Source organism: Salvelinus sp. IW2-2015, linkage group LG15 (genome assembly GCF_002910315.2).
Source record: "Salvelinus sp. IW2-2015 linkage group LG15, ASM291031v2, whole genome shotgun sequence".
Taxonomy (NCBI): Eukaryota; Metazoa; Chordata; class Actinopteri; order Salmoniformes; family Salmonidae; genus Salvelinus; species Salvelinus sp. IW2-2015.
The window spans coordinates 23,679,343-23,704,517 of record NC_036855.1 but is presented as its reverse complement, the minus strand read 5'-3'; the positions used below and the strand labels follow the sequence as shown (position 1 = coordinate 23,704,517).

General features: G+C 42.6%; 1 protein-coding gene and 1 long non-coding RNA gene across 2 annotated transcripts in view; both read left to right on the top strand.

Annotated features, from left to right (window-relative positions):
• Window positions 1–12,273, top strand: part of LOC139028799 (uncharacterized) — a 30,980-nt gene extending 18,707 nt beyond the window's left edge. Inside the window, exon 2 of the long non-coding RNA XR_011481012.1 lies at window positions 12,185–12,273. This is a non-coding gene — a long non-coding RNA (uncharacterized lncRNA). The remainder of the gene's footprint in view (window positions 1–12,184) is intronic.
• Window positions 12,274–15,420: 3,147 nt separating this feature from the next.
• Window positions 15,421–23,945, top strand: LOC111975208 (rabphilin-3A). The gene is made up of 15 exons (XM_024003441.2): window positions 15,421–15,548; window positions 15,768–15,897; window positions 16,083–16,166; window positions 16,459–16,630; window positions 17,748–17,936; window positions 18,070–18,249; window positions 20,308–20,387; window positions 20,549–20,623; window positions 20,884–20,993; window positions 21,173–21,299; window positions 21,387–21,443; window positions 21,578–21,732; window positions 21,948–22,029; window positions 22,208–22,304; window positions 22,412–23,945. Exons 1-15 carry the CDS (start codon window positions 15,520–15,522, stop codon window positions 22,540–22,542), a joined length of 1,698 nt encoding a protein of 565 aa, XP_023859209.2. The 5' UTR covers window positions 15,421–15,519; the 3' UTR covers window positions 22,543–23,945.
• The last annotated feature ends 1,230 nt before the right edge of the window (window positions 23,946–25,175 follow it).

Genomic DNA, 25,175 nt, shown 5'->3' with positions numbered 1-25,175 from the left:
AGTAAATTCATCCACAAACACAAATATAACTATACAGTACAGTATATATTTATCTTAAATGAACCCATTTTCATGAATTTGGTGATATAATTGTCAAGCCCATTCAAAAGAATAGGGGACTGACCCCGGAAGTATGATGTAATACCGCGTTACATTCACAATGTATTGCTCATGGAGAAAATATTGCCTCTCGCATATGAAGAGCACATGATCCATTCTACTCTATACGCTAGGAAAGGGATGCGGCATTACGTCATGTTTCCGGGCTTGAAAATTATATCATCAAATTCTGCTAACATACGTATTGGCAATTAGTAACATATTGTACGAATTGGAGGACGTAACATATCATAAAGAAATTATATGATGGACGTCCACAAATTAATGCATATCATACGAAAAACGTAACATATCATACTAAATGAAGGGGAACAAATGTACAGTGGGGCAAAAAAGTATTTAGTCAGCCACCAATTGTGCAAGTTCTCCCACTTAAAAAGATGAGAGAGGCCTGTAATTTTCATCATAGGTACACTTCAACTATGACAGACAAAATGAGAAAAGAAAATCCAGAAAATCACATTGTAGGATTTTTAATGAATTTATTTGCAAATTATGGTAGAAAATAAGTATTTGGTCAATAACAAAAGTTTCTCAATACTTTGTTATATACCCTTTGTTGGCAATGACAGAGGTCAAATGTTTTCTGTAAGTCTTCACAAGGTTTTCACACACTGTTGCTGGTATTTTGGCCCATTCCTCCATGCAGATCTCCTCTAGAGCAGTGATGTTTTGGGGCTGTTGCTGGGCAACATGGACTTTCAACTCCCTCCAAAGATTTTCTATGGGGTTGAGATCTGGAGACTGGCTAGGCCACTCCAGGACCTTAAAATGCTTCTACGCAGCACTCTTCGTTGCCCGGGCGGTGTGTTTGGGATCATTGTCATGCTGAAAGACCCAGCCACGTTTCATCTTCAATGCCCTTGCTGATGGAAGGAGGTTTTCACTCAAATCTCACGATACTGGCCCCATTCATTCTTTCCTTTACACGGATCAGTCGTCCTGGTCCCTTTGCAGAAAAACAGCCCAAAGCATGATGTTTCCACCCCATGCTTCACAGTAGGTTGGTGTTCTTTGGATGCAACTCAGCATTCTTTGTCCTCCAAAGACGAAGAGTTGAGTTTTTATCAAAAAGTTCTATTTTGGTTTCATCTGACCATATGACATTCTCCCAATCTTCTTCTGGATCATCCAATGCTCTCTAGCAAATTTCAGACGGGCCTGGACATGTACTGGCTTAAGCAGGGGGACACGTTCGGCACTGCAGGATTTGAGTCCCTGGCGGCGTAGTGTGTTACTGATGGTAGGCTTTGTTACTTTGGTCCAGTCTCTCTGCAGGTCATTCATAGGTCCCCCGTGTGGTTCTGGGATTTTTGCTCACCGTTCTTTTGATCATTTTGACCCCACGGGTGAGATCTTGCGTGGAGCCCCAGATCGAGGGAGATTATCAGTGGTCTTGTATGTCTTCCATTTCCTAATAATTGCTCCCACAGTTGATTTCTTCAAACCAAGCTGCTTACCTATTGCAGATTCAGTCTTCCAGCCTGGTGCAGGTCTACAATTTTGTTTCTGGTGTCCTTTGACAGCTCTTTGGTCTTGGCCATAGTGGAGTTTGGAGTGTGACTGTTTGAGGTTGTGGACAGGTGTCTTTTATACTGATAACAAGTTCAAACAGGTGCCATTAATACAGGTAACGAGTGTAGGACAGAGGAGCCTCTTAAAGAAGAAGTTACAGGTCTGTGAGAGCCAGAAATCTTGCTTGTTTGTAGGTGACCAAATACTTATTTTCCACCATAATTTGCAAATAAATTCATAAAAAATCCTACAATGTGATTTTCTGGAATTTTTTTCTCATTTTGTCTGTCATTGTTGAAGTGTACCTATGATGAAAATGACAGGCCTTTCTCATCTTTTTAAGTGGGAGAACTTGCACAATTGGTGGCTGACTAAATACTTTTTTGCCCCACTGTATGTGTACTATGCTACCTCTGAGTCCAGATTGACATAACATGCTTCTGTCTGAACCTTCCCAAACCTTGTGTCCTGCAAAACACACCCCAGGTGTGCTAGCTCTGGAATAGTTCAAATACATGGAACAGCTGGGGGTTCCCGAGGAGAGGTTTGATAACCCCTGTTGTAGCCCACTGGTATGTAGAAATTTGGTGCTAGTCGCAGCTAGAAATGTTAACCTTGCCCACTTGGGAAAAAATGGTTGAATCAATGTTGTTTCCAGGTTATTTCAACCAAAAAATCTTTGTGATGACGTTGAATCAACGTGGGAAACTGATTTGGATTTGCAAAAAGTCGTCAACATAATGTAAGGATTTTGTTGATTTCAAGTTTAATACATGTTAGGTGACAACTCATCCAAATATAAATCATAACTAGATGTTGAACTGATGTCTGTGCCCAGTGGGGAGATACTTTGTTGAAGAGTGATAAGAAAAGGGTTATTTCAGAGTACTTTTGATATACGAACACTTCTGTAAAGATTGCTTTTAAAAGCTTGGCTGCATCAGCCAATTGCCCTTTAGATACTTAAGTGTTTCTTATCACTAAAACATCATATAATATGCTGAAAAGGTTATTGTGCTGAAGCGTTGGTTACTCTTACTTGGTTAGCTGTATTTCCATGAACAGAGCTTGTGGTTCACAGCAGTGGAGGCTCCTCAGAGGAGAAAGGGGATTTCTTTAAAAAATAAAAATTGTAAAACATTAAAAAGTTATCCTTTTTAGATAAAACTATACTAAATATATTCATGTCACCAAATAATTGATTAAAACACACTTTTTTGCAATGAAGGCATTCAGTAGCCTCAACACTACTCTGTAAGGTAGCACCATGGTGTAGCCGGAGGACAGCTAGCTTCCGTCCTTCTCTGGGTACCTTTACTTCAATGAAAAACCTAGGTGGCTCATGGTTTTCACCCCCTTCCATAGACTTACACAGTAATTGTGACAACTTCTAGGGGACATCCTCCAACCTATCAGAGCTCTTGCAGCATGAACTGACATGTTGTCCACCCAATCAAAGGATCAGAGAATGAATCTAGTACTGAAAGCATAAGCTACAGCTAGCTATCACTACAGTGCATAACATGTGGTGAGTAGCTGACTCAAAGAGAAAGAAAGACAATAGTTGAACAGTTTTGAACAAATTAATTTATTCCAAAATGAAGGAGAAGCAAGAGAAAAATTTTGTCATTATTTTCAGTTTCAGTTTCACTTATTTAGCTAGCAAATGCAGCTAGCTAGTTTAGCCTACTTAAATTCCCTGCTCAAACATAGTGATGCTATGTTAGATAGCTGGCTATGACTATCCAACACAACACTGGAACTCTTCCAAGTCAAGATAAGCTTTTGGTTTTACAAATGTATTGCCACCGGGGCCCGCCGGTGTAAGTGCTAAACTGCTTACAGTACACTGTAACGTCACTGCATGACTGTAGTGGGTTTACAAACGCTCTAGTTCTTTTAGCTATGTTGACAATGACGTTGCTTTAGCTAATATGGTGACAACGATGTAGGCTGTGTGTAGCGGTTATGATATGGTTTGGCTTGGAAAGGTTTTTCCCCTGGTCACATACAGCTGATGTGTTGTGCATTGAAGTCCACAAGCGAAGGGAATAGGTGGGAGGAGGAGAGCGCATCTATCTGAGAGAAGGAATACACTGTGGCTGTTTTGAAAGTGAACTGTGTTTACGCGTGATCAGGGGTGTATTCATTCTGCCGATTCTGTTGAAAAACGTTTCTTAAACGGAAGCAAACAGAAAGAAACGGGGATAAACATGCTTGAATTTGTTCAATAGAAACTCTAGTTTTCAACTGTTGCATTAATGATTACACCCTAGATCAGATAGATGCAGGCAAGAGTGTGCAAGTTGGTATTGAATGTGTCACTGTCTGTCCATGTGTCACTGTCTGTCGCCTAAACATTTTCGACCTGTGTGCACCTACGTTGTAAACTTTCATTCATTGGCTAGGTTTTAGGAACCTCATGATGGTTACAGGGAAAATGTGAGTATCATGTAGCAAACCTATTGCTGATACATTGAGCTGGGTGAATGGAATATGAATGAGTCATTCAATATGCTGTAATAGAAATAAGGCCATGCTCAGAATGTTTTTGTTGTTGTCCTCCTTCATCTTAAATGGCACCGACCGCCACTGGTTCACAGAGTATGCGTGTGTGGATTTGCAAAAAGTAATCAACGTAAGGGCATTTCGTCTTTTTTTCACCAAATGTTTTACCTAAATCAAGTGTCATCTTTTGTTGATTTCACATTGAATTTACGTTAGTTGACAAGTCAACCGAATGTAAATCAAAACTAAACGTTGAACTGACGTCTGTGCCCAGTAGGTTGCCTCTCACTACTGCCAACAGACCCGTTGGCCAAAAGCCTTTTTTATACTGAAATTGCTGGCTATGTCCTCGATCAGTCCAACTGTGCTGAAACCAGCAAGCGTATTTCTGTAACCACCCGAATAAAACCTTCCAACCTTGGCCACTGTTACATGCAGTATGTTACGGCTCGGTTGGATTGTGGGAAAAGGGTTTAATAAGGGTTGGGCTTGGGGGACTTGTCAGCACTGCTACACATGAGTGGTCTTTACAGGATAGCATCCTGTGCCAACCAATCAGGATGATTATAGTGGATTTTGTGAGATGTGAAGTTGGGGGAGTCGTTGATGGTAATATACAGTAAATGCCAGGGTGATTGTGGTGTTGCTGGTCCTCTGCTAACAGCATTTCCAGGTTTTACAGCTGAAAGGCCAGCTCAGCTCAGCATCAGGAGGGTGTGGTTGACAGACAGTGCATCCAGCCAGAAGCAGAGCAGAGGCACAAGCCCCTTCAGCAGCTGGTTCTGAGGTAGACTTACTGAAAACTCTGAGGGCATGGTCCTTTCTTAGCAGAAAGTAACTTAAGGGCAGGAATGAAATATTTAATGTGGAAAAATGTGCTTTTGAGCCTCTCACACCATTATTTTTGACATGTTCAGTTATGGTTGGTTGTGCACTGAGTGTACAAAACATTAGGAACATATGCTATTTCCATGGCATAGACTGACCAGGTGAATCGAGGTGAAAGCTATGATCCCTTATTGATATCACTTGTTAAATCCACTTCAATCAGTGTAGATGAAGGGGAGGAGACAGGTTAAATAATTATTTTTAATCATTGAGACATGGATTGTATATGTGTGCCACTCAGAGGGTGAATGGACAAGACAAAAGTTTTATGTGCCTTTTGAATAGGGTATGGTAGTAGGTGCCAGGTGCACCGGCTTGAGTGTGTCATGAACTGCAATACTGCTGGGTTTTTCACGCTCAACAGTTTCCTGTGTGTATCAAGAATGGTCCACCACCCAAAGGACATCCAGCCAACTTGATACAACTGTGGGAAGTATTGGAGTCAACATGGGCCAGCATCCCTGTTGAACGCTTTCGACACCTTGTAGAGTCCATGCCCTGACGAATTGAGGCTGTTCTCAGGGCAAAAGGGGTTGTGACTCAATATTTGGAAGGTGTTCCTAATGTTTTGTTCACTCAGTGTAATTTTAGTCTTGGTGGAGAAAAAGACCCTTGAATAGAATAGCATTAACTTGACATCAATATCTGGGATTGGGTGTTGAAGCTCAGCAGTACACTCATTTGTCACATCAGCCCTCAGCCAATGGCGAGCCATGAAGGTGGGTGGTGGCTGGTGGCTGCAGCAGCAGTGCCCTGAAGCCGGACCGAGGCTTTGAGTCAAGCTCCACCCCTAAATTTAAATTCTGTGAGTCACAATGGGAATGCTGCCCTGATAAATGAATAATTAAAGTGAAACCAATCATGGGAGTTTACACTGATCTCAGAATCTCATTAACCCACTTAAGAAATGTATCTCTCATCTCGGAGGAGAGGCCAGAGAGAGAGAGAGAGGGTGTCTTGGCAGAGTGGTGTGTCCATTGCAGTCAGAGCTTCAGGAAGGGTACTGTATGAGGTGTCTCCAAAAGCCTCACCCTCCCCAGTTTTTAAAGATCAAACAGGTTTTTATAGTCAGTGTCCAAGTCATACTACAATGGGAGCAAGTTAGTCATTCTGTACCTAGTAGTGTTGAAAATTCGTGTTTTTTTGTTAACTCATAAAAAGAACTTTCAAGTAATTCAGTGTAGGAGCATCAAGGGAACCTGAAATGATCCCGCTCTCTGTCACCATATCTTTTATATTCTGGTTTTCTATGTTTTTTTCTGTATTATTATTAAGAACAGGTACACCTGTAGGTGACCTTAGGTAGTTTAACATCTAGACAGAAGTAATATTTAAAATTGGATTTTTTTGACAGAAACAGATATTGTCTCTCTCTAGTCAGCAGGAAGCAGATTGTGCAGTCAACGTTTCTACCTGTTCTTGATTATGGTGATACTGTTTATCAAAATGCAGCTGCCTTACTCTTCAACCCTTGGATGCTGTTTTTCATAGCGCCCTTTGTTTTGTGACAGGAGACAGTTTTATTTATCATCACTGTATTTTTAACCAAAATTATGGCTGGACATCTTTGAAGTCACGTAGATCACATCGTTATGCTCTTTTTGTTTACAAAGCCCTGCTCCACAAAGTTCCGAATGACCTAACATCACTGTTAAGATTTTAAATGGCAAGTTATCAAACCTGTTCACAGGGTTGATTAACTCTGGACACTCCTTTGGTGTCTAGAGAGATAGATAAATCAGATTTTAATTCCCTTGCACCATACGTGTAGAATTATCTACAATCCACTTTAAAATTGGAGGATTTGGTTCCTCTAAGCCTTAGAGTCTAAGGCCTTTCAGATGGTTGTTAGGATACCTTTTTACTGAAGAATTTGTCTGTTTTTTATGATTGTGTTTTGCTTTTCATGTATTGTTGTGTATAATAACATGCATTTTATTGTGTATATGAATGTGTAGTTTAATGTGTTTATTGTATTTTAATGTGTATTGTGGTGCTATACAGGGCTCATCTGAAAAAGAGAACTTGGTCTCAGCATTGACTCCCTGCCAAAATTAAGGTTGAATAAAATTCATCACTGAGATACCATTGGCAGAAACAGGGTTTGGCTATAACACTGTCTCCAGACATATCTTTAAATGTAAGTGAACACAGTCAAATTTGAATAAGTCTGGCAAAAAGTACTGAACAAGTATTGGACAATAGGATGCTATAGCTAATAAAGAAAATGGTGGCTTACAGGCTGGCTTGGTGGGGACTTGTGCCTGGTATCTTGAATGACACAAACTAGTATTGACTATCCTGTTAGGCCCTTGAGTGAGTCGCAGGTTTCAAAATTGGTCCTCTCCACCCCTGTAAGAAATGGTACGGTACGGATGCTGCTGAGGGGATGACTGATGGTAATGATGAAGGAGATGATGATGCGGATCAATGTTGGTGCTCTAGTTTCCCCCATCTCACCCTCCGTCTTCTATTATGCTTTCCTGGCACAGCTTCACACTGTTCTGCATGGTTGTTCCTCCATGGTCCTGTCCCCAGGCACCGCTGTGCTGTGCCGTGCATATTGCTGGCTCTCAAACCTTCGTCTCCGTCACATTTAGAAAAATGCAGGAGAAATGCCAGCTGCTTCTAAAGGCACAATACACAATCTGAATGACTCATCACTTGAATAAGATGAATGAAAGATGAGCTGGTGTACTCTCCAACACTGAATGAGAGTCATAGAAGAGATGACGCAGACTGAGTGCCAACCCTGCATCATACTCATTGAGACAGATTCGTTCAGACCCTCACCTCCTAGTGCTGTGAGAAGACTGTTGAAGCCTGTTGAAGGGTCAATAACCATAATGTAGTGTCCTTTCTCTGAATGAATCTTCTGAAAGTCTCTGCCAGCACTGACAGGAAAACTTCTTCAGCGGAGGCATTTTCTCTCGCACTCTCACCGCAGTGACGTAACAGTGTTTATCTTCAGCGTTATAAAACTTTGTCTGGTTGAGAGCTCTTCCTCCAGGGTCCGTGTGGTGTACGTCTGAGTATCTCTACACCTCTGATCCAACCCCTTCCTCTCCTCTCTATCTGCCTTCCCAGGATAACCATCCTAAACAAAAGGGGGATGATTAATTTTGTGCAGTGACGGAGAATCATGGTTGTGAGACTCAGCATATGGGACGTATACAGTGTTATGCATTTTTGTTGTTTCCTTAGGGAGCTGGACAGGGGGAAATATTGAATGGAAGTGTCACGTTCTGAGCTTAGTTTCTTTTTATGTCTTTGTGTTAGGTTGGTCAGGGCATGAGTTGGGGTGGGTAGTCTATGTTCTGTTTTCTATGTTGTTGTATTTCTATGTCTGGCCTGATATGGTTCTCAATAAGAGGCAGCTGTCGATCGTTGTCTCTGATTGAGAATCATATTTAGGTAGCTTGTTTTCCCCATTTTGGTTGTGGGTGGTTGTTTTCTGTTTATGTGTTTGTGTCACCATTCAGGACTGTTTTGGTTTTCGTTATCATTCACTTTGTTATTTTTGTATTTTGTAGTGTTCAGTTTATTATTAAAATATGACGAACACTTACCACGCTGCATATTGGTCCGATCCTTCAAACTCCTCAGACGAAGAGGACGAGAATCGTTACAGGAAGCCAGACCACTAGGCAAAAACTGGTTGAATCAACGTTGTTTCCACGTCATTTCATAAACAAATTCTATGTGATGACGTTGTATCAACACTGGTGACGCTGGTGAACAAGCTGGTCAAGCTGGTCTGGCAAAACCCACCCATTATTATCATATTTCCCAACATGCTCTATTACAGCTAGATTTTTTTGTGTGTGTTTTTGCATGTACTGTACATTGATTGATTTATTAATTGTATGCTACACAAAGATGAATGACATACATTTTTCTAAACTATTCCAATCTTTTAGTTGGATTCATTGCATCCGTTACTTACATTTTTATTTATTTTTATTTCAACTTTATTTACCCAGGTAAGCTAGTTGAGAACAAGTTCTCATTTACAACTGCGCCCTGGCCAAGATAAAGCAAAGCAGTTCGACACATACAAGAACACAGAGTTACACATGGAATAAACAAACATACAGTCAGTAATACAGTAGAAAAAGTCTATATACAGTGTGTGCAAATGAGGTAGGATAAGGGAGGTAAGGCAATAAATAGGCCATGGTGGCGAAGGAATTACAATATAGCAATTAAACACTGGAATGGTAGATGTGCAGAAGATGAATGTGCAAGTAGAGATACTGGGGTGCAAAGGAGCAAGATAAATAAATAAATACAGTATGGGGATGAGGTAGTTGCATGGGCTATTTACAGATGGGCTATGTACAGGTGCAGTGATCTGTGAGTTACTCTGACAGCTGGTGCTTAAAGCTAGTAAGGAAGATATGTCTCCAGCTTCAGTGATTTTTGCAGTTCGTTCCAGTCATTGGCAGCAGAGAACTGGAAGTAAAAGCGGCCAAAGGAAGAATTGGCTTTGGGGGTGACCAGTGAGATATACCTGCTGGAGCGCGTGCTACGGGTGGGTAGGACCTTGAGCGTGGCTGAGGTGCACCCATGACCAGCTTTGAAACCAGATTGCATAGCGGAGAAGGTACGTTGGGATTCGAAATGGTCGGTAATCTGTTTGTTAACTTGGCTTTCGAAGACGTTAGAAAGGCAGGGTAGGATAGATATAGGTCTGTAGCAGTTTGGGTCTGGAGTGTCTCCCCCTTTGAAGAGGGGGATGACCGTGGCAGCTTTCCAATCTTTGGGAATCTCAGATGATACGAAAGAGAGGTTGAACAGGCTAGTAATAGGAGTTGCAACAATTTCGACAGATCATTTTAGAAAGAGAGGGTCCAGATTGCCTAGCCCGGCTGATTTGTAGGGGTCCAGATTTTGCAGCTCTTTCAGAACCTCAGCTATCTGGATTTGGGTGAAGGAGAAATGGGGTAGGCTTGGGCGAGTTGCTGTGGGGGGGTGCAGGGCTGTTGACTGGGGTAGGGGTAGCCAGGTGGAAAGCATGGCCAGCCGTAGAAAAATGCTTATTGAAATTCTCAATTATAGTGGATTTATCAGTGGTGACAGTGTTTCCTAGCCTCAGTGCAATGGGCAACTAGGAGGAGGTGCTCTTATTCTCCATGGACTTTACAGTGTCCCTGAACTTTTTGGAGTTTGTGCTACAGGATGCACATTTCTGCTTGAAAAAGCTAGCCTTAGCTTTCCTAACTGCCTGTGAATATTGGTTCCTAACTTCCCTGAAAAGTTGCATATCACGGGGGCTATTCGATGCTAATGCAGTACACCACAGGATGTTTTTGTGCTGGTCAAGAACAGTCAGGTCTGGAGTGAACCAAGGGCTATATCTGTTCCTGGTTCTACATTTTTTGAATGGGGCATGCTTTTTTAAGATTGTGAGGAAGGCACTTTTAAAGAATAACCAGGAATAACTGTCACAGTGCCAGAATAACTCTACTGACGGGATGAGGTCAATATCCTTCCAGGATACCCGGACCAGGTCGATTAGAAAGGTCTGCTCGCTGAAGTGTTTTAGGGAGCGTTTGACAGTGATGAGGGGTGGTCGTTTGACCGCAGACCCATTACGGATGCAGACAATGAGGCAGTGATCGCTGAGATCTTGGTTGAAAACAGCAGAGGTGTATTTGGAGGGCAAGTTGGTTAGAATGATATCTATGAGGGTGTCGTGTTTACGGATTTGGGGTTATACCTGGTGGGTTCATTGATAATTTGTGTGAGATTGAGGGCATCAAGCTTAGATTGTAGGATGGCCGGGGTGTTAAGCATGTCCCAGTTTAGGTAATCTAGCAGCACGAGCTCTGAAGATAGATGGGGGGCAATCAATTCACATATGGTGTCCAGGGTACAGCTGGGGGCAGAAGGTGGTCTATAGCAAGCGGCAATGGTGAGAGACTTGTTTCTGGAAAGGTGCATTTTTAAAAAGTAGAAGCTCAAATTGTTTGGGTACAGACCTGGATAGTAAGACAGAACTCTGCAGGCTATCTCTGCAGTAGATTGCAACACCGCCCCCTTTGGCAGTTCTATCTTGTTTGAAAATGTTATAGTTAGGGATGGACATTTCAGGGTTTTTGGTGGTCTTCCTCATTCAGACAGGATTCAGACACGGCTAGGACATCCGGGTTGGCAGAGTGTGCTAAAAAAGTGAATAAAACAAACATAAGGAGCAGGCTTCTAATGTTAACATGCATGAAACCAAGGTTTTTTCGGTTACACAAGTCAACAAATGAGAGCACCTGGGGAATAGGAGTGGAGCTAGGCACTGCAGGGCCTGGATTAACCTCTACATCACCAGAGGAACAGAGGAGGAGTAGGATAAGGGTAATGGTTACTGAAATGGTTGTTCCAGTTTAGATGGTCTCATTTATTCATAATTCTAATCCTGGCAGTCATTCTGAATGCAGATTTGGGGTGAATAGAAATTCCAATTGTTGAATATTCCTACTCTGGCTGGATTCCAATAGGAATTAAATATACCTTTGCAAGCCAGCATAATGTGACTTGAAGGCCTGAGGGGTCCACTGTATTAGGGAGAAACTCTTAAAGTAAGACCTACTGATGTACTGTCTTTAATAATTAAGCACTTTGATGCTGGTGACCAGTTTATGCTGGTATGCTGGTCACCAGTGTCCAAGACACAGCGAAGGCTGGTCACCAGCATACCATGCTGGTCACCAGTGTCCAAAACACATGCTGGTATGCTGGTCACCCGTGTCCAAAACACAGCGTATGCTGTGATCAGCCTATGCTGGTCTATGCTGTTTTTTTCAGCAGGGTAGTGAGACAGGTTCCAGGCTAAAACTATAAAGGCATCCTCCTACAGTTTATATACAATAGTACTCATTGTTTGTTGTGCATTCTGCGGGTGATTTGAATGACCAATAAATGTAAGTGTTACAGGAGTTAATACTGTAGATCAGAATTACCCCTCCCCCTCTCTCTTTTTCTCCCCCCCCCCCCTCTCTCGCTTCTAGCTATGTTCTGGAGTGCTACTGTGGAGTGATCGCTTGTAGCAAACTGAAGACAAATGAGATTTATAGATTTTTTTCCCTCACAGTTTCTTTACTCTCCCTCTTTTCTGTCTTTCCCTCGCTCTCTCCAATCATGCCACAACATGTCTCAGTTCCCTGCTATCATCAGCTTTGGACGGAGGAGCCTCTATCTGAGCCAGGCTACTGTGGAAAGAGGATTGTTGACCCTCCCTACCCACCCTGTTGCTGGTTGGGTGTCGCTCCCCGCTCTGCCTGGTGGTGGCCCTCGGGAGCTTTGAGCAAATACAGGTACGTTCAGTGCTCTACACTCCTATTGATTTCTGTCATTTCCTGTCACATTGTTCCATTCGATTAAATTGCTCAGTGGTTGCATCACTGTGGATCATAAACATTAGTTGTACTGTAAGAATTGGCTAGACATTGGGAGACATGGTTTATCGATGGTTACTGGAAAGTTTTACACAGATCACGCAAAGGCACGCTTGATATTGTCCTTATTCATAGCCCTTATTGTTATTGTAATGTACTGTATCAGTATCAGACTCTTACATCAAATAGAATAAGTATGTCTGATGACAAGCCAATCTGAGGTCAGTGAATCTCCTAGCCCACACTCTTAGCATACAGAGGGCTCTGCCTGCTGAGAGGGCAGCAGTATTAGTGCTGAAGTCAGTAACATTTGATTTGATTGGAAGTTAGTGCTGCTTAAGCAGGGAAAATTAAATGTGACCGTCAATTTGATCAATTGACAGTTAGTTATGCTTTCCTGCATTTGATGTATTGATTTGAGTTGTGGTAAAGATGACACAAGATAACTTTTAATAAACAATTCATTATGATTATCTAACTCATAATAATTGAATGTGTGACTATGTTGATTACAGAGTGAGGAACAAGATGAACATTTTTCATGTTGTTTCCAATGAAGGAATCAGAGAATGTAAATGCTCATCTTAAAACCTAGCCTAAGTGATTTAGGGCAAAGAGTATCTGTAGCTAAGAATTCCTTCTTCTATGTATAATTTATCATGTAACTGTGTGTGTGTGTGTGTGTGTGTGTCTCGTCTTTATCTGTGTGTCCACCTGCAGAGTGCGATAGTGCAGCAGCCATGACGAACGCAGTGATGGGCGGTAGCTCGGACCGCTGGGTGCCCAACGATAGGCAGATGAGCATGCATGCCAAGTAAGCACGGGTGGCAGAACAACAGGGTACACTAAGCACCATGCTGTTATCTCTGCACTCTAAAAAAAATTGTTTTATTTATTTTGACCTAGCCAGTTGGGTTGTGTGAATGACCCAACATGTTGAGTTGTTGGGATTACCGAAACATGGGTTAATTTAACCATCAATTTAGTTTTTATTTACTTTCATGCTGGGTTGACCCAGCAGCTGGTTCTTTTTAATGTCATTTTCAGGAGGCGGGGCTTATTAGGAGCGTGGCTTTCTACATTATTTTTGGCCATCCATGTGAGCAAATGTCATACCTATTCATCATGTTAAGTTTGTACACTGCAGCGCCTCCTGAGTGGCGCAATGGAGATTCTGGGTTTGAGTCCAGGCTCTGTCGCGACTGGGAGACCCATGGCCATTGCACAATTGGCCCAGCGTCATCCGGGTTAGGGGAGGGTTTGGCCGGCAGGGATGTCCTTGTCTCATCGTGCACCAGCAACTCCTGTGGCGGGCCGGACGCAGTGCACCCTGACAAGGTTGCCAGGTGTACAGTGTTTCCTCCGACACATTGATGCAGCTGGCTTCCGGGTTAAGTGGGCATTCTGTCAAGAAGCAGTGGGGCTTTGTTGGGTTGTGTTTCGGAGGATGCTCGACCATCACCTCTCCCGAGTCCGTACTGGAGTTGCAGCGATGAGACAAGACTGTAACTGTAACGGCTCTCTTTCGGTGAGTGAGTAGACCAAGGCGCAGCGGGTGATGAATACATAATGACTTTATTGTAAGACGAAGACAGACACGAAATACACTTGACTAAATATACAAAATAACAAAACGAACTAGACAGACCTAAACTACGAACTTACATGAAACGAAGAACACATGAACAGGAACGACCGAATGAACGAGACGAGACAGTACCGTGTGGTGCAACAGACACAGCGACAATCACCCACAAACAAACAGTGAGAACAACCTACCTTAATATGACTCTCAATTAGAGGAAAACGCAAAACACCTGCCTCTAATTAAGAGCCATACCAGGCAACCCAAAACCAACATAGAAACAGCAAACATAGACTGCCCACCCAAAACTCACGCCCTGACCATCACACACATACAAAACAACAGAAAACAGGTCAGGAACGTGACAGTAACGACCAATTGGGGAGAAAAAAGAGAAACAAAAATACAAATAAAATGTTTGTACACTGCAAATGTATATTTTTCAAACATGATATATTATAATATAACAAGATTATTTACATTATGTACTAAAGTGGTAACTATCCCAACATTGGGATTTGCGTGACTCCTACTCCTTATGTGACTCCTACACGTGTGTAAGCCTCATTAAAGCTGTCCGTCTCCAACCTTAATACACGATAACAATACAACTGAACAGATGAACGGGAATGACATTTGCTCTCACGGGTGGCTAAAAATAACTTAACATCTGAAAGCTACACCCTTACTAAGCCACGCCTCCATTCTTATGATCTAACCCACTGGGACATATCTCAATAATCCAGCATCAAAAACCCTACCTTGCACTTTTTTTAAAGAAAACAACCCAACTAAGAGACCCAATGCCTGCAACCCAGCAGTTGGGTCATCCAAACAACCCAGCATTTTTTTGAGTGTGGGTCAATTGCCTGCTGCATGGTGCTGTTAACCCTTCCATGCTTTCCCAGGCACCAATTTATTTTCTCCTCTCCTGTCTACTTCCTTTTAACCTCTGCCCTGGCTGGGACTCAGTGATAAGGAACAGTAAGTAGTAAAGCTCTCCCTCCATCTCTCCGTCTACCTTATCCTCCCACCCTCTCCACTGTTTCAATCTACTATTCTAGTTTTTTATTGTATTTAGAGTGTATCTAGGGTATGTACAGGTAAATGTATATTCACTCCTGAATTATTGTATGTTCACATATGTTTGGACACAGGTAATGAAGGGTGTTTGCACAATGTGCACATGTGCATTAGGCCATTATGGTATTTGTTGTATTACGTTCTGTCTACTTTGTCTCTCTGTCTATTGTATACCTCTGTCAATTTGTCCACTCTTGTGTTTGAGTGTTATTTTGCATATACATTTGATTTCTCACTGTATGTCTGAGTGTGTGACGCTGATGAGCTAAAAATGCATGCATGCATCATGGGTGCCTCAGCCCCAGACAGTTTTCCTGTGTGGTTGTCAGGGGCAACTGGACCAACCAGACCAGGCCTGGTCCCGGCGCTCCGGACCTGACTGACGAGGAGAAGGAGATCATTAACGGTGTGATCGCCCGTGCTGAGAAGATGGAGGCCATGGAGCAGGAAAGAATTGGGTGAGGACTAAAGAGACATTCTGAGCTAATGGATTGGAACTCCATTGCACTGCCAACCTCAGTGTTGTTAAATCTCAGCTCTGCAAAAATACTGGACAAGATGATAGAATTACACACACGTCATTCCATCAGTTGGACTATTATTACCACATTTACCCAACTGAGCATGGATGTTCTACTGGTAATTGGCTGTAATGAGAGTTGTCCYRRCTGCTGCAGGCGCCTGGTGAACCGTCTAGATGACATGAAGAAGACGGTGTGTGGGGACGGGGTGAACCGCTGTCTGCTRTGTGGGGAGCAGCTGGGTGTTCCAGGGGTCAGCTCAGTGGTTTGTGAGGACTGCAAAAAGGTAGGGGGGTTGGAAAGATTGGCTTTTTGCCCCTTCCTAGATGGCAAAGACGTTTTGATTTTGCTGTGATGAACCATTACGGACCATGTTAGGCCACAATTGACCCTGAGAAATTAAATGGTAATATATATGTGACATTGTAAACATTAATACCTCTTTGTGAACCTGTGTCTTCTCTCCTGTAGCACATGTGCACCAAGTGTGGAGTGCAGAACGGCAGCCGGTCGCGCTCTGTGTGGCTCTGCAAGATCTGCAGCGAACAGCGAGAGGTGAGTATTTCTGCGTGACACACAGGGTGACAGGGATATGTCATAGCATGACACGTTACGCTATCTGTCATAGTGAATTAAAAGACGTGGTGGGTGAAAGATACAGAGTGATGATTCACTTCTGTGAGACAGAGGGATCAGGGAGATTAACAGTGAGTGTACTGTTGGTGTCAAGGTTAAAGCTTATATGACGCAGGCCATTATTTACAAACCCCAGGAAGACTATCTGTTGTCATGGCGTCAGCTTGATGGGGATCCAAATAAAGATGAAAGATTCTAAATAATCTCTTAGGTGTGGAAGCGATCTGGTGCCTGGTTCTTCAAAGGCTTTCCTAAGCAGTTCCTGCCCTCGCCCATGCCCATCTCCAAGTCCAAAGAGTCAAGTGCCCAGCGAGCCCCAGAGCCAGCATCATCTGACCCCAGGGCTGCAGCTGGTCATACCCGACCACAGGCACAGGCCAGAGGTAAGCAGGCCACACGGAGCAGTGGGAATCAGGTTGATTGCTTTCTTGGCTTGTGAGAGTGGCAAAGCAGATATAGACATGGTCTGTTTTCAGTAGCTGGCCAGGCAGAATAAAACCCATTCAGCTAACTAATTATAGCTAAATGGGAATGATGTTGTCCTGAGGTCAATATTCTATTTTAAAATGACTTGAAATATAAAAGCGATGGAAAGCCCGAACAGTATCTACAATGTTTTATTTGTTTTATCTTTTGTACTGTTCTTTACTGATATTGTCGACTATGAATATAGTACTACTGTTTTGTTGGGAACATATCTCAGTGGGCCATGCACACTCGGGAGAGGTCTTAATTCATGAACATGTACCACGTTCAATATGACTGAAGTCTTATACAAAACGATACAGTTGACGGGGCAAAAATAAGAGTGTAGGTGTGAGAGAGAATCAGTGTCCTGTGCTGCCTGTCTCCCAGGTCCAGAGGAGAGTCAGGCTCCTAGTGCTAGCCAGCAGGGAGCAGGTGAGTCATTCAGTCATTAACCTTATAGCCACCATCTCAATGCACCGTCTCACCAGTTTAAACAAACATCACCAGATGTTGGGCCCTCCACTGGCTCCCAGTCACTCCTAACATTTATTTGAATGATTCATTTGTCAGCATTACCATTAAAGCCCAGGTCTGATTCCCAGAATGAGCACTGCCACCTCCTCTCAGACAGCCAGATCCAGGGGTGGGTGGGTTGACTTAGGCAGTGGGAAGTACATTCTGGGGCAAGGCTGGCACCTCCAGGGGGCTCTGAAAAGAGAGGTGGCATAGAATCTCCTCCCACTTGTAGCAGTGCCATTAGGATTGCAGTAAGATATCCTCAAAAAAGAAAGCTGGGGGGGGGGAAAGGTAGAGAAAAAATCCAGGCTTTAGGAAGTGATCAAGGTTGCCTGCCACAGTTTGTTGTACTGTATGTAGGTCAATGCCTGTGCAATGGAAAATCTGCAACATTAAAAGGATTCAGAGACTAGGGAGCCATATGGATTCCACTGCAGGGCAGTCTCAGTGATATGCTGATGTGTGTGTGTGTGTGTGTATGTGTGTGTATGTGCGCATGTTTGTTAATGTGTGTAGCAGGACCAGAGGAACTGGGGCATGCTGGCAAACCACCTGTGGCCCCTAAGCCGTCAGATGTTCGCATGGCCACTGGTGGGACTGGTCATGGTTACAATGAGGGAGGTGCTCAGAACAGCCCAGTGGTGCTGCAGAAGGCTGTTCCAGTCCAGAGCTCCAGGCCCCCTCCAGCAGCATCGGCCCAGCAGGGTAGGGCAAAGATGGACCCACATCACCAGGCCAGCCCTGACACTGACACACACTTAGCATTTATAGAGGATAGAAATATGTGGTGTCCATCAGCACATAAGAACACTAATCATTATCATGGTTATGGTTGTAGCTCCACTGGAGACGGAGGGAGGTGGCTACTCCACTAGCGCTGCTCCAGTGGAGGAGAGAGTGCCTCCTGCAGTGCGGGAGGAGAGGAGACAGCCAATCACCTACAACCCCCCTCCTGCTCGACAACAAGCCCCTCCGCCTGAGGAGGAGGATGCAAACAGCTATGACTCAGATGAGGCCAGTAAGTGACCAGCCTGTCCTTCCAGCTAGACCTCTTCAATATGGGCTATGTGTCTATTGTTGGATTTCCACCTTACTCAAGACTTCAGTGATCTCTCTCTATGGCTTCCAGACTGTTTTAAGTCAACATACACTGAGTGTACTAACAGCCCTTAGTTGTGGTTTACTGGGCATATATCACACCTCCTCGGGCTATATTGCTTAAATAGACTCAATATTAGGAAGATGTTTTTAACGTTTTGTACACTTAGTGTATAATGACTCCCACTGGGCACAGACATCAATTTAACGTCTATTCCACGTTGGTTCAATGTAATTTCATTGAAATGACGTGGAAACAATGTTGATTCAACCTGTGTGTGCCCTGTGAGTCTGCTCTTTGTATTTCTAGTTGTTTACATAGTCATTCAGCAGACACTTTTATCCAGTCTGTTGTAGCATCTCCATGCTTGATCTCTTACTCCTCTGAGTCGGTGGCCTTTGTAGGGTTCTAAGCATATCAATCATCTAATAATACTAGCAGCCAGCATGCATCCTTCTAGTAGAATTCAGGGAGATGTATTGGAGATGATATACGATACCAACCGTATATTATCCAAGCATTTGAATCAATATCTTGGAAGTAAAGTAGAACAGAATGTAAAACAATTCAATAGTGAGACATAAACTCTGTAATGGAACAATTTGTGTGTATGTCTCCCTTGCGTAATGGGAATCGTGTCATGACAGTCGTACGTCATGTTCCATGCCTCAAATGGTCTTTCCTTGCTCCCTGGGGGATGAGGTGTTAATTTACTTCATGGAGGTCCGGGAATTTAGAACAGAACACATTATTTGGGATACGAGAGCGCTGATGGGATCTAGATTTCCCTTGTGTTTGAATAGTTCCCTAATGTTATGGTAGAAATGGCAGAAATAGCATTGGTTCTGGTTCTCTATGGAGTTGGCAGTGCTAGGACAGCCAGGTTCCGTGGTACAGACTGGTTTCAATAGCTCAACTGCTGCTGACTAGATCAGTGTTAAATCTACTCACAGATGCCCTGGTTCTGTAGGCCTAATGGATTAAACAAGTACATTATTTGTTTGCATCTAGTTACTGTAGATAGCATTATATTACACAAATTAAATGTGTGCATTTTCGCCCTAATCTAATAATAAACTTTCCTGTGCTTTATGTTTTCCTGCCATTTGAAATGTTGCGTATTAGCTCAGTGATGTCTAATAGCTAAAGAGGCTGATTGGAGTCAGAGAGATTTAAGTACACAGGCCACTAGAACTACAGGCTTTAAAAGCTGGCCTCCCAACCATTACTCAGCAATGTGGTGGTTTGGAGCTGTTGGAGGTTTACTGTTTTAGATGAGGGGGATGATAGATTTAAACCTATTGATTATTAGTATGATCCCAGTTTCACCCTCCCTAAACATCCATGCATAGAATCCCATTTAACTTCTCTGTTTTCATATTCTGTTTGAAGTGGGATATTTTCTAAATGTATTCCTTTGTGAGTCATATTTCTTCTTTAGTTGATATTACAGTAATATTCTGCTGGTTTTTAATGGAATTTCCTGTTTCTAATATTTGAACGGATGCAGAACCTATTTCATCTGTTTACAGTCCATTTAGTCTGCAGATTTACTGTTGGATTATTTATTTATTTCTTCTTTATCAGTTCATCACTTGATTTTCTGTTCTTTGGTCTACCCTCTGGCGTGAAGCTCATATCTCTATTACTGTAGACCAGGCCTCTCCAACCCTGTTCCTGGAGAGTTACCCTCCTGTAGGTTTTTCGCTCCCACACCAGTTACTAACCTGATTCAGTTTATCAACCAGCTAATTATTACAATCAAGTGCGCTAGATTAGAGTTGGAGTGAAAACCTACAGGATGGTAGCTGTCTATGAAAAGGGTTGTAGACATTCTCAATATTTTCTGATACTCTGAGAATCAATCCTAGTCTAGACTCTATTTACAACCCAGTGCCCTCAATATAAGATGTACTGCTAGTGTCTGTGTTCCACTGTTTGTTGTCTGATCTAATGACTGTCCTGGGTGTGTTTCAGCCACTCTGGGCGGCTTGGAGTTCAGCTTACTTTATGAGCAGGAGAACAACAGTCTCCACTGCAGCATCCTCAAAGCCAAGGTATCCCTTACTGCACTCATTCACTCACTCTGAGCCAATTACACTGAAGTGGCCTGTGTTAAGAAGCTGCTGCTGCAGGAGTTTACTTTCCTATCTTGAATAGGGGCTCCTGGTCCCTGCTGTCCTGTCTGGTGACATAAAGACTCTTGTCTTTCCCTCAGGGACTGAAGCCCATGGACTCGAACGGACTGGCTGATCCCTATGTCAAGCTGCATCTACTGCCAGGGGCCAGTAAGGTGATAGAATTCACTTTCCTTATTTTCAACCTGGGAGTTAATATATGTTTGTGTATTTGTTATGGTATGTGTTATGATTCAGAAAAATGTGTTATGCTAGGATACACGCCCATTAGCTCAAGCCTGCCACCATAAGGATTATCCATTGTACTACACATAAAGATCCCTTGCCTCTCTCCAGCCTCAGATATAGAAGTGCTGAAGACCAGTTGATTGAGTTCCTTATCTTTATTTATTGTATCTACTCTCATGTGCTGCAGTCCAACAAGCTACGCACCAAGACCCTGAGAAACACCCGTAACCCTGCCTGGAACGAGACCCTGGTCTACCACGGACTCACAGATGAGGATATGCAGCGCAAGACTCTCAGGTGGATACTTAAAGCAGTGAAACAACACACGCCTGTTCACTAAACATCAGGATAACCTGTCTTGTTGTCTACATTTGTTGCCGTGGTTTTATCTACGGGCTTAATTGTTTTCATTGACATGATTTCCTCCATAGACGTTATGATCCAATATTATCGATGTACTATCTTGGTTGATGTAGGATCTCTGTCTGTGATGAGGACAAGTTTGGGCATAATGAGTTTATTGGAGAAACTCGCGTTGCGCTGAAGAAACTGAAGATCAACCAGAAAAAAACCTTCAACGTGTGTCTCGAGAGAGTTGTCCCTGTGAGTATGTTAAGATGCTACACACGTTAGATAAATATACAGTAAAAGTCCCATTTGTTTGATTGGACCACCCATATTCTTCCACAGACAAAGAAGACCGCAACAGCTGGAGGGGCTCGAGGCATTTCGCTCTACGAGGATGAGGTATTGGTGTTTGACCTGCGTGTGTGGGCATGTAGATTACCGCTACGTGTCTTCATGCAAATCATGTCTTCATGATATGATTTTTTTTAAATGTCACTCTTCCCTCCTCTCTCCCCCATCTCTCTCTCGTCCAGGGTGGGAAGGAGGTTGGAGATGTGGAGGAGCGTGGTCGTATCTTGATCTCCCTCACGTACAGCACCCAGCAGAATCGTCTCCTCGTGGGTGTGGTGCGCTGTGTTCACCTGGCCGCCATGGATGCCAATGGATACTCTGACCCATTTGTCGAAATGTCAGTCTGTTTCACTGTGATTCCTATCAGGCGTCATTACAAACAAAACCTTTCCAGTGTTTAGTATAATTTTTTCAATCAAAATCAATACAAATGGATTATGTCAAAGTTTTTCATTTGCATAGCAGAATATATCTGTTTTGCAATTTACTTTCCTATCCCCAAATGCAGGATGACAACATCAAACTAATATGATCTATTATATGATGTGTTAGATGCCTGAGACCTGATATGGGGAAGAAGGCCAAGAACAAAACAAATATCAAGAAGAAGACCCTAAACCCAGAGTACAATGAGGTCAGTCTCCCATGCAATAATAATACAAGACCAAAGCAACCATCTGACAGCAGTACTTTGTTTGTGATTTTAATGTTTAAATGCCTGTCAAAACATCAATGTATTGATTTGTGTATCGAAGTTAATTACATTTATTGGACATTGTGAGGGGGATGATTTCTCCGTTGTTGTGTTACAGGAATTTAGCTATGACATCAAGCACAGCGACCTGGCTAAGAAGACCCTGGACATCTCAGTGTGGGACTACGACATTGGGAAATCCAATGATTACATCGGTACGATCCATAGGAGATCTGGTTGAGATCTAGTATACCTTGTTGAAGTTTCCATCTGTTGTGCCAGCCCTCTCACCCCCCTCTCCCTCCCTGTTGGTCTGCTGTAGGTGGGTGTCAGCTGGGCATCACAGCCAAAGGGGAGCGGCTGAAGCACTGGTATGAGTGCCTGAAGAACAAGGACAAGAAGATAGAGCGCTGGCACACCCTGTTGAATGAGAATCCTGTCAACAGCAACTAACCCCTATTAGAATGAGCGAAGTCATCTCCCTCAACACTCAGCCCCCTCTCCTTTCTCACATTACCCTCTCTAACCTCCCCAAGAACCTTTAATGTTGGACTAACCAGTAGTCTTCCTGTCTGGCTGTCTGCATTCTTTCCTGCCCTCAACCCAACCCGCCACATGCACCTTTCCCATCCTCCCCTGTTGTCCAAGATGTGATATTCCCATCTCATGTCTCTCCCCCTGTACTGAGACTTATCTGGAAAGACTCCCCCAGAGGCAAAACATGGTATACTTTAAAATCATCCTTCAAAAACAATTTAGGGATTCAACAATTTAAGGCAAAAAATACATAAATAATACCTTTGAAGATAATAAAAACAACAGCTTGACATTGCATTATACAGTTGCATTGAGATAATCATGGCAGTTGATGATGTTATATACTGAACTTGACACATCCTAAAGAATTTTGAAATGCACTAGCACAAAAGATGTTGAAGCAATATGTTATGGAATTCTATGTGGGATTACAGCTGCAGCACCCATGGAACTATGAAGTTCATTAGACTGGCAGGTTGTAATCCTTGATTTCTGGTAAAATGACATCATGCAGTATTATTACCACTTGTATGAGCATGCAAAACCACATGAAAACACACCGAGGACCCACAGCTGCCCTCTGAACTATTTCAAATGTTCCTAAAGTCACATGTTTATTTAAGGATATCTAATGAATATTATGGCATTCTCGAGAAGAAGGTTTATGTGTTGCAGAATTTCTGAAGTTAAAGATAAAAATAATCTGGACTATGGGAATGATTCACAAAACACTTGACTGACATTTAGTTTGGAGAGAACATTGATTATGTTTTAATATATTACATACTAAACAGGCAATTCAAATCATATATTTTTATTTCAGTATCAGTTTAAATATTTTGAATGATAGCACTCCTATTAGAAGAAACTGTGCTCACTTTCTGCCAGGTGTTCACTGTGTTCTTATTTGAGTCGTGTTTATAGAGGTAGTGGGAACATGTTACATTTTTGATGAGAATGTTTGCACTGAAAAGTTGAAAATCTGGTTCAGTTCTTTGTTTACGGTGAAGGAAGAGAGGAGACAGGAAAACATTATTTCCCTGTCTAGTAATGAGAAGTATACTATAACAGGTGTGGTTTAAATGAATGTTTACTGAGGTTTTTTACTGACTGACATTTTTACATTGAATGCACATGATCAGATTTTTCACTGACACTTAAAGTCTGCTCCCCCTTAGTCACATTAAATAAGACAACATGGGTAAGGCTATGTCATAAGTAAACGTGCTGCTTGCATGCACTGTGCTCGTGACTCTTGTGTTTTCTGTGGATGGAGCAGTCACACACCCCAACCCGCTCCTCCCCGCAATGCACCCCCCTTAACCCACTCTGGCCGCCTCCATTCGTTCTTCATTCTTTTTTGCTGCACCAATCACTCAAAGTTTTGCCGGGTGGCTGTTGACCAATTAGCGTAATTCAAGGAAAGCACATCTTATACCATGGAATGACCTCAATTTATACAGCTGTTTGCAAGTTTCTCAAAAAAAACGATGCATGAGAGATCTTGTGGTTCATGATATATACATTGACTTAAGAAACAAATTATATTGTAATTTGATGATTTGTCTCTACCCCTTAACATTGGTCCAAATGCTTTTTTAAAACACTGAAGTCCACAGCAACATACATTTATTGCAGCATGAATATCAGGACAATTATTGTTATCATTAGGCTAACAATGGATACATTAATTGATGTACCAGGCTACTTTAGACCCTCTTCGGAGCATCCTCAGCTTGGTAATGTGACAGGGATGAGAGCAAAAGCTAGGACCCTGTACACAGAGCTCAGATAACGCTTAGAGGGCTGATTATTGTGCGTAAACAGTCAAGCACATTAACAAATGGATCTCACCGATTAGTTCCTGAAGGTAGAAGATTAAAGGAGATTAATCTCATCCATAGAGTGATGTATTTTCACCAAGTGCTCTGTCTCCTCCTTTGATGGGTAAAAACAGGGGCTCCCACAGTCATGAGAGCCTCTGTCTGAACTGTATTGGCCTGCTGTTCACCAGTAGCCACAATTTCAACTTTATTTTGTTGCGTATGCACTTGGTTTTCACTGGTTCTACTACGGTACTATTGTAGCCTACCTGTTCTGTTTTTGACCAGTTTAGTGGTCTTTAATCTTAATTCGTTTCTATTCACTTTTCTGGATAGTAAGTATCGGATAGTAAGTATCGCTAAACCTAAAGAGGATACAACTGTTCTCCGTTTTGTTCTGCCTACTCTATTTAAATGAATTGTTTGTTGGTTTTTTGTAAATAAGTAGTGCATGGACTTGAGAGAAACAAAATATAAGTATCTGTGTATGTTTGCATGTAAAGATTTTACAAGGAGTTAGGTTTACACAGATCAATAAAAGCTAGGTCAGACTTGTGAGATCATTATCTTGTGTACCGTCTATGGTCTTTGTAGGGAGATTTTTTTTGTGTATGTGTGCTTTTGATGCTAACTGTTGCGTTGTGCCTAAGAACAGCCCATTGGGCATATACCACACCTCCTCGGTCCTTATTGCTTAAAAATACACTGAGTGTATTAAACATTAGG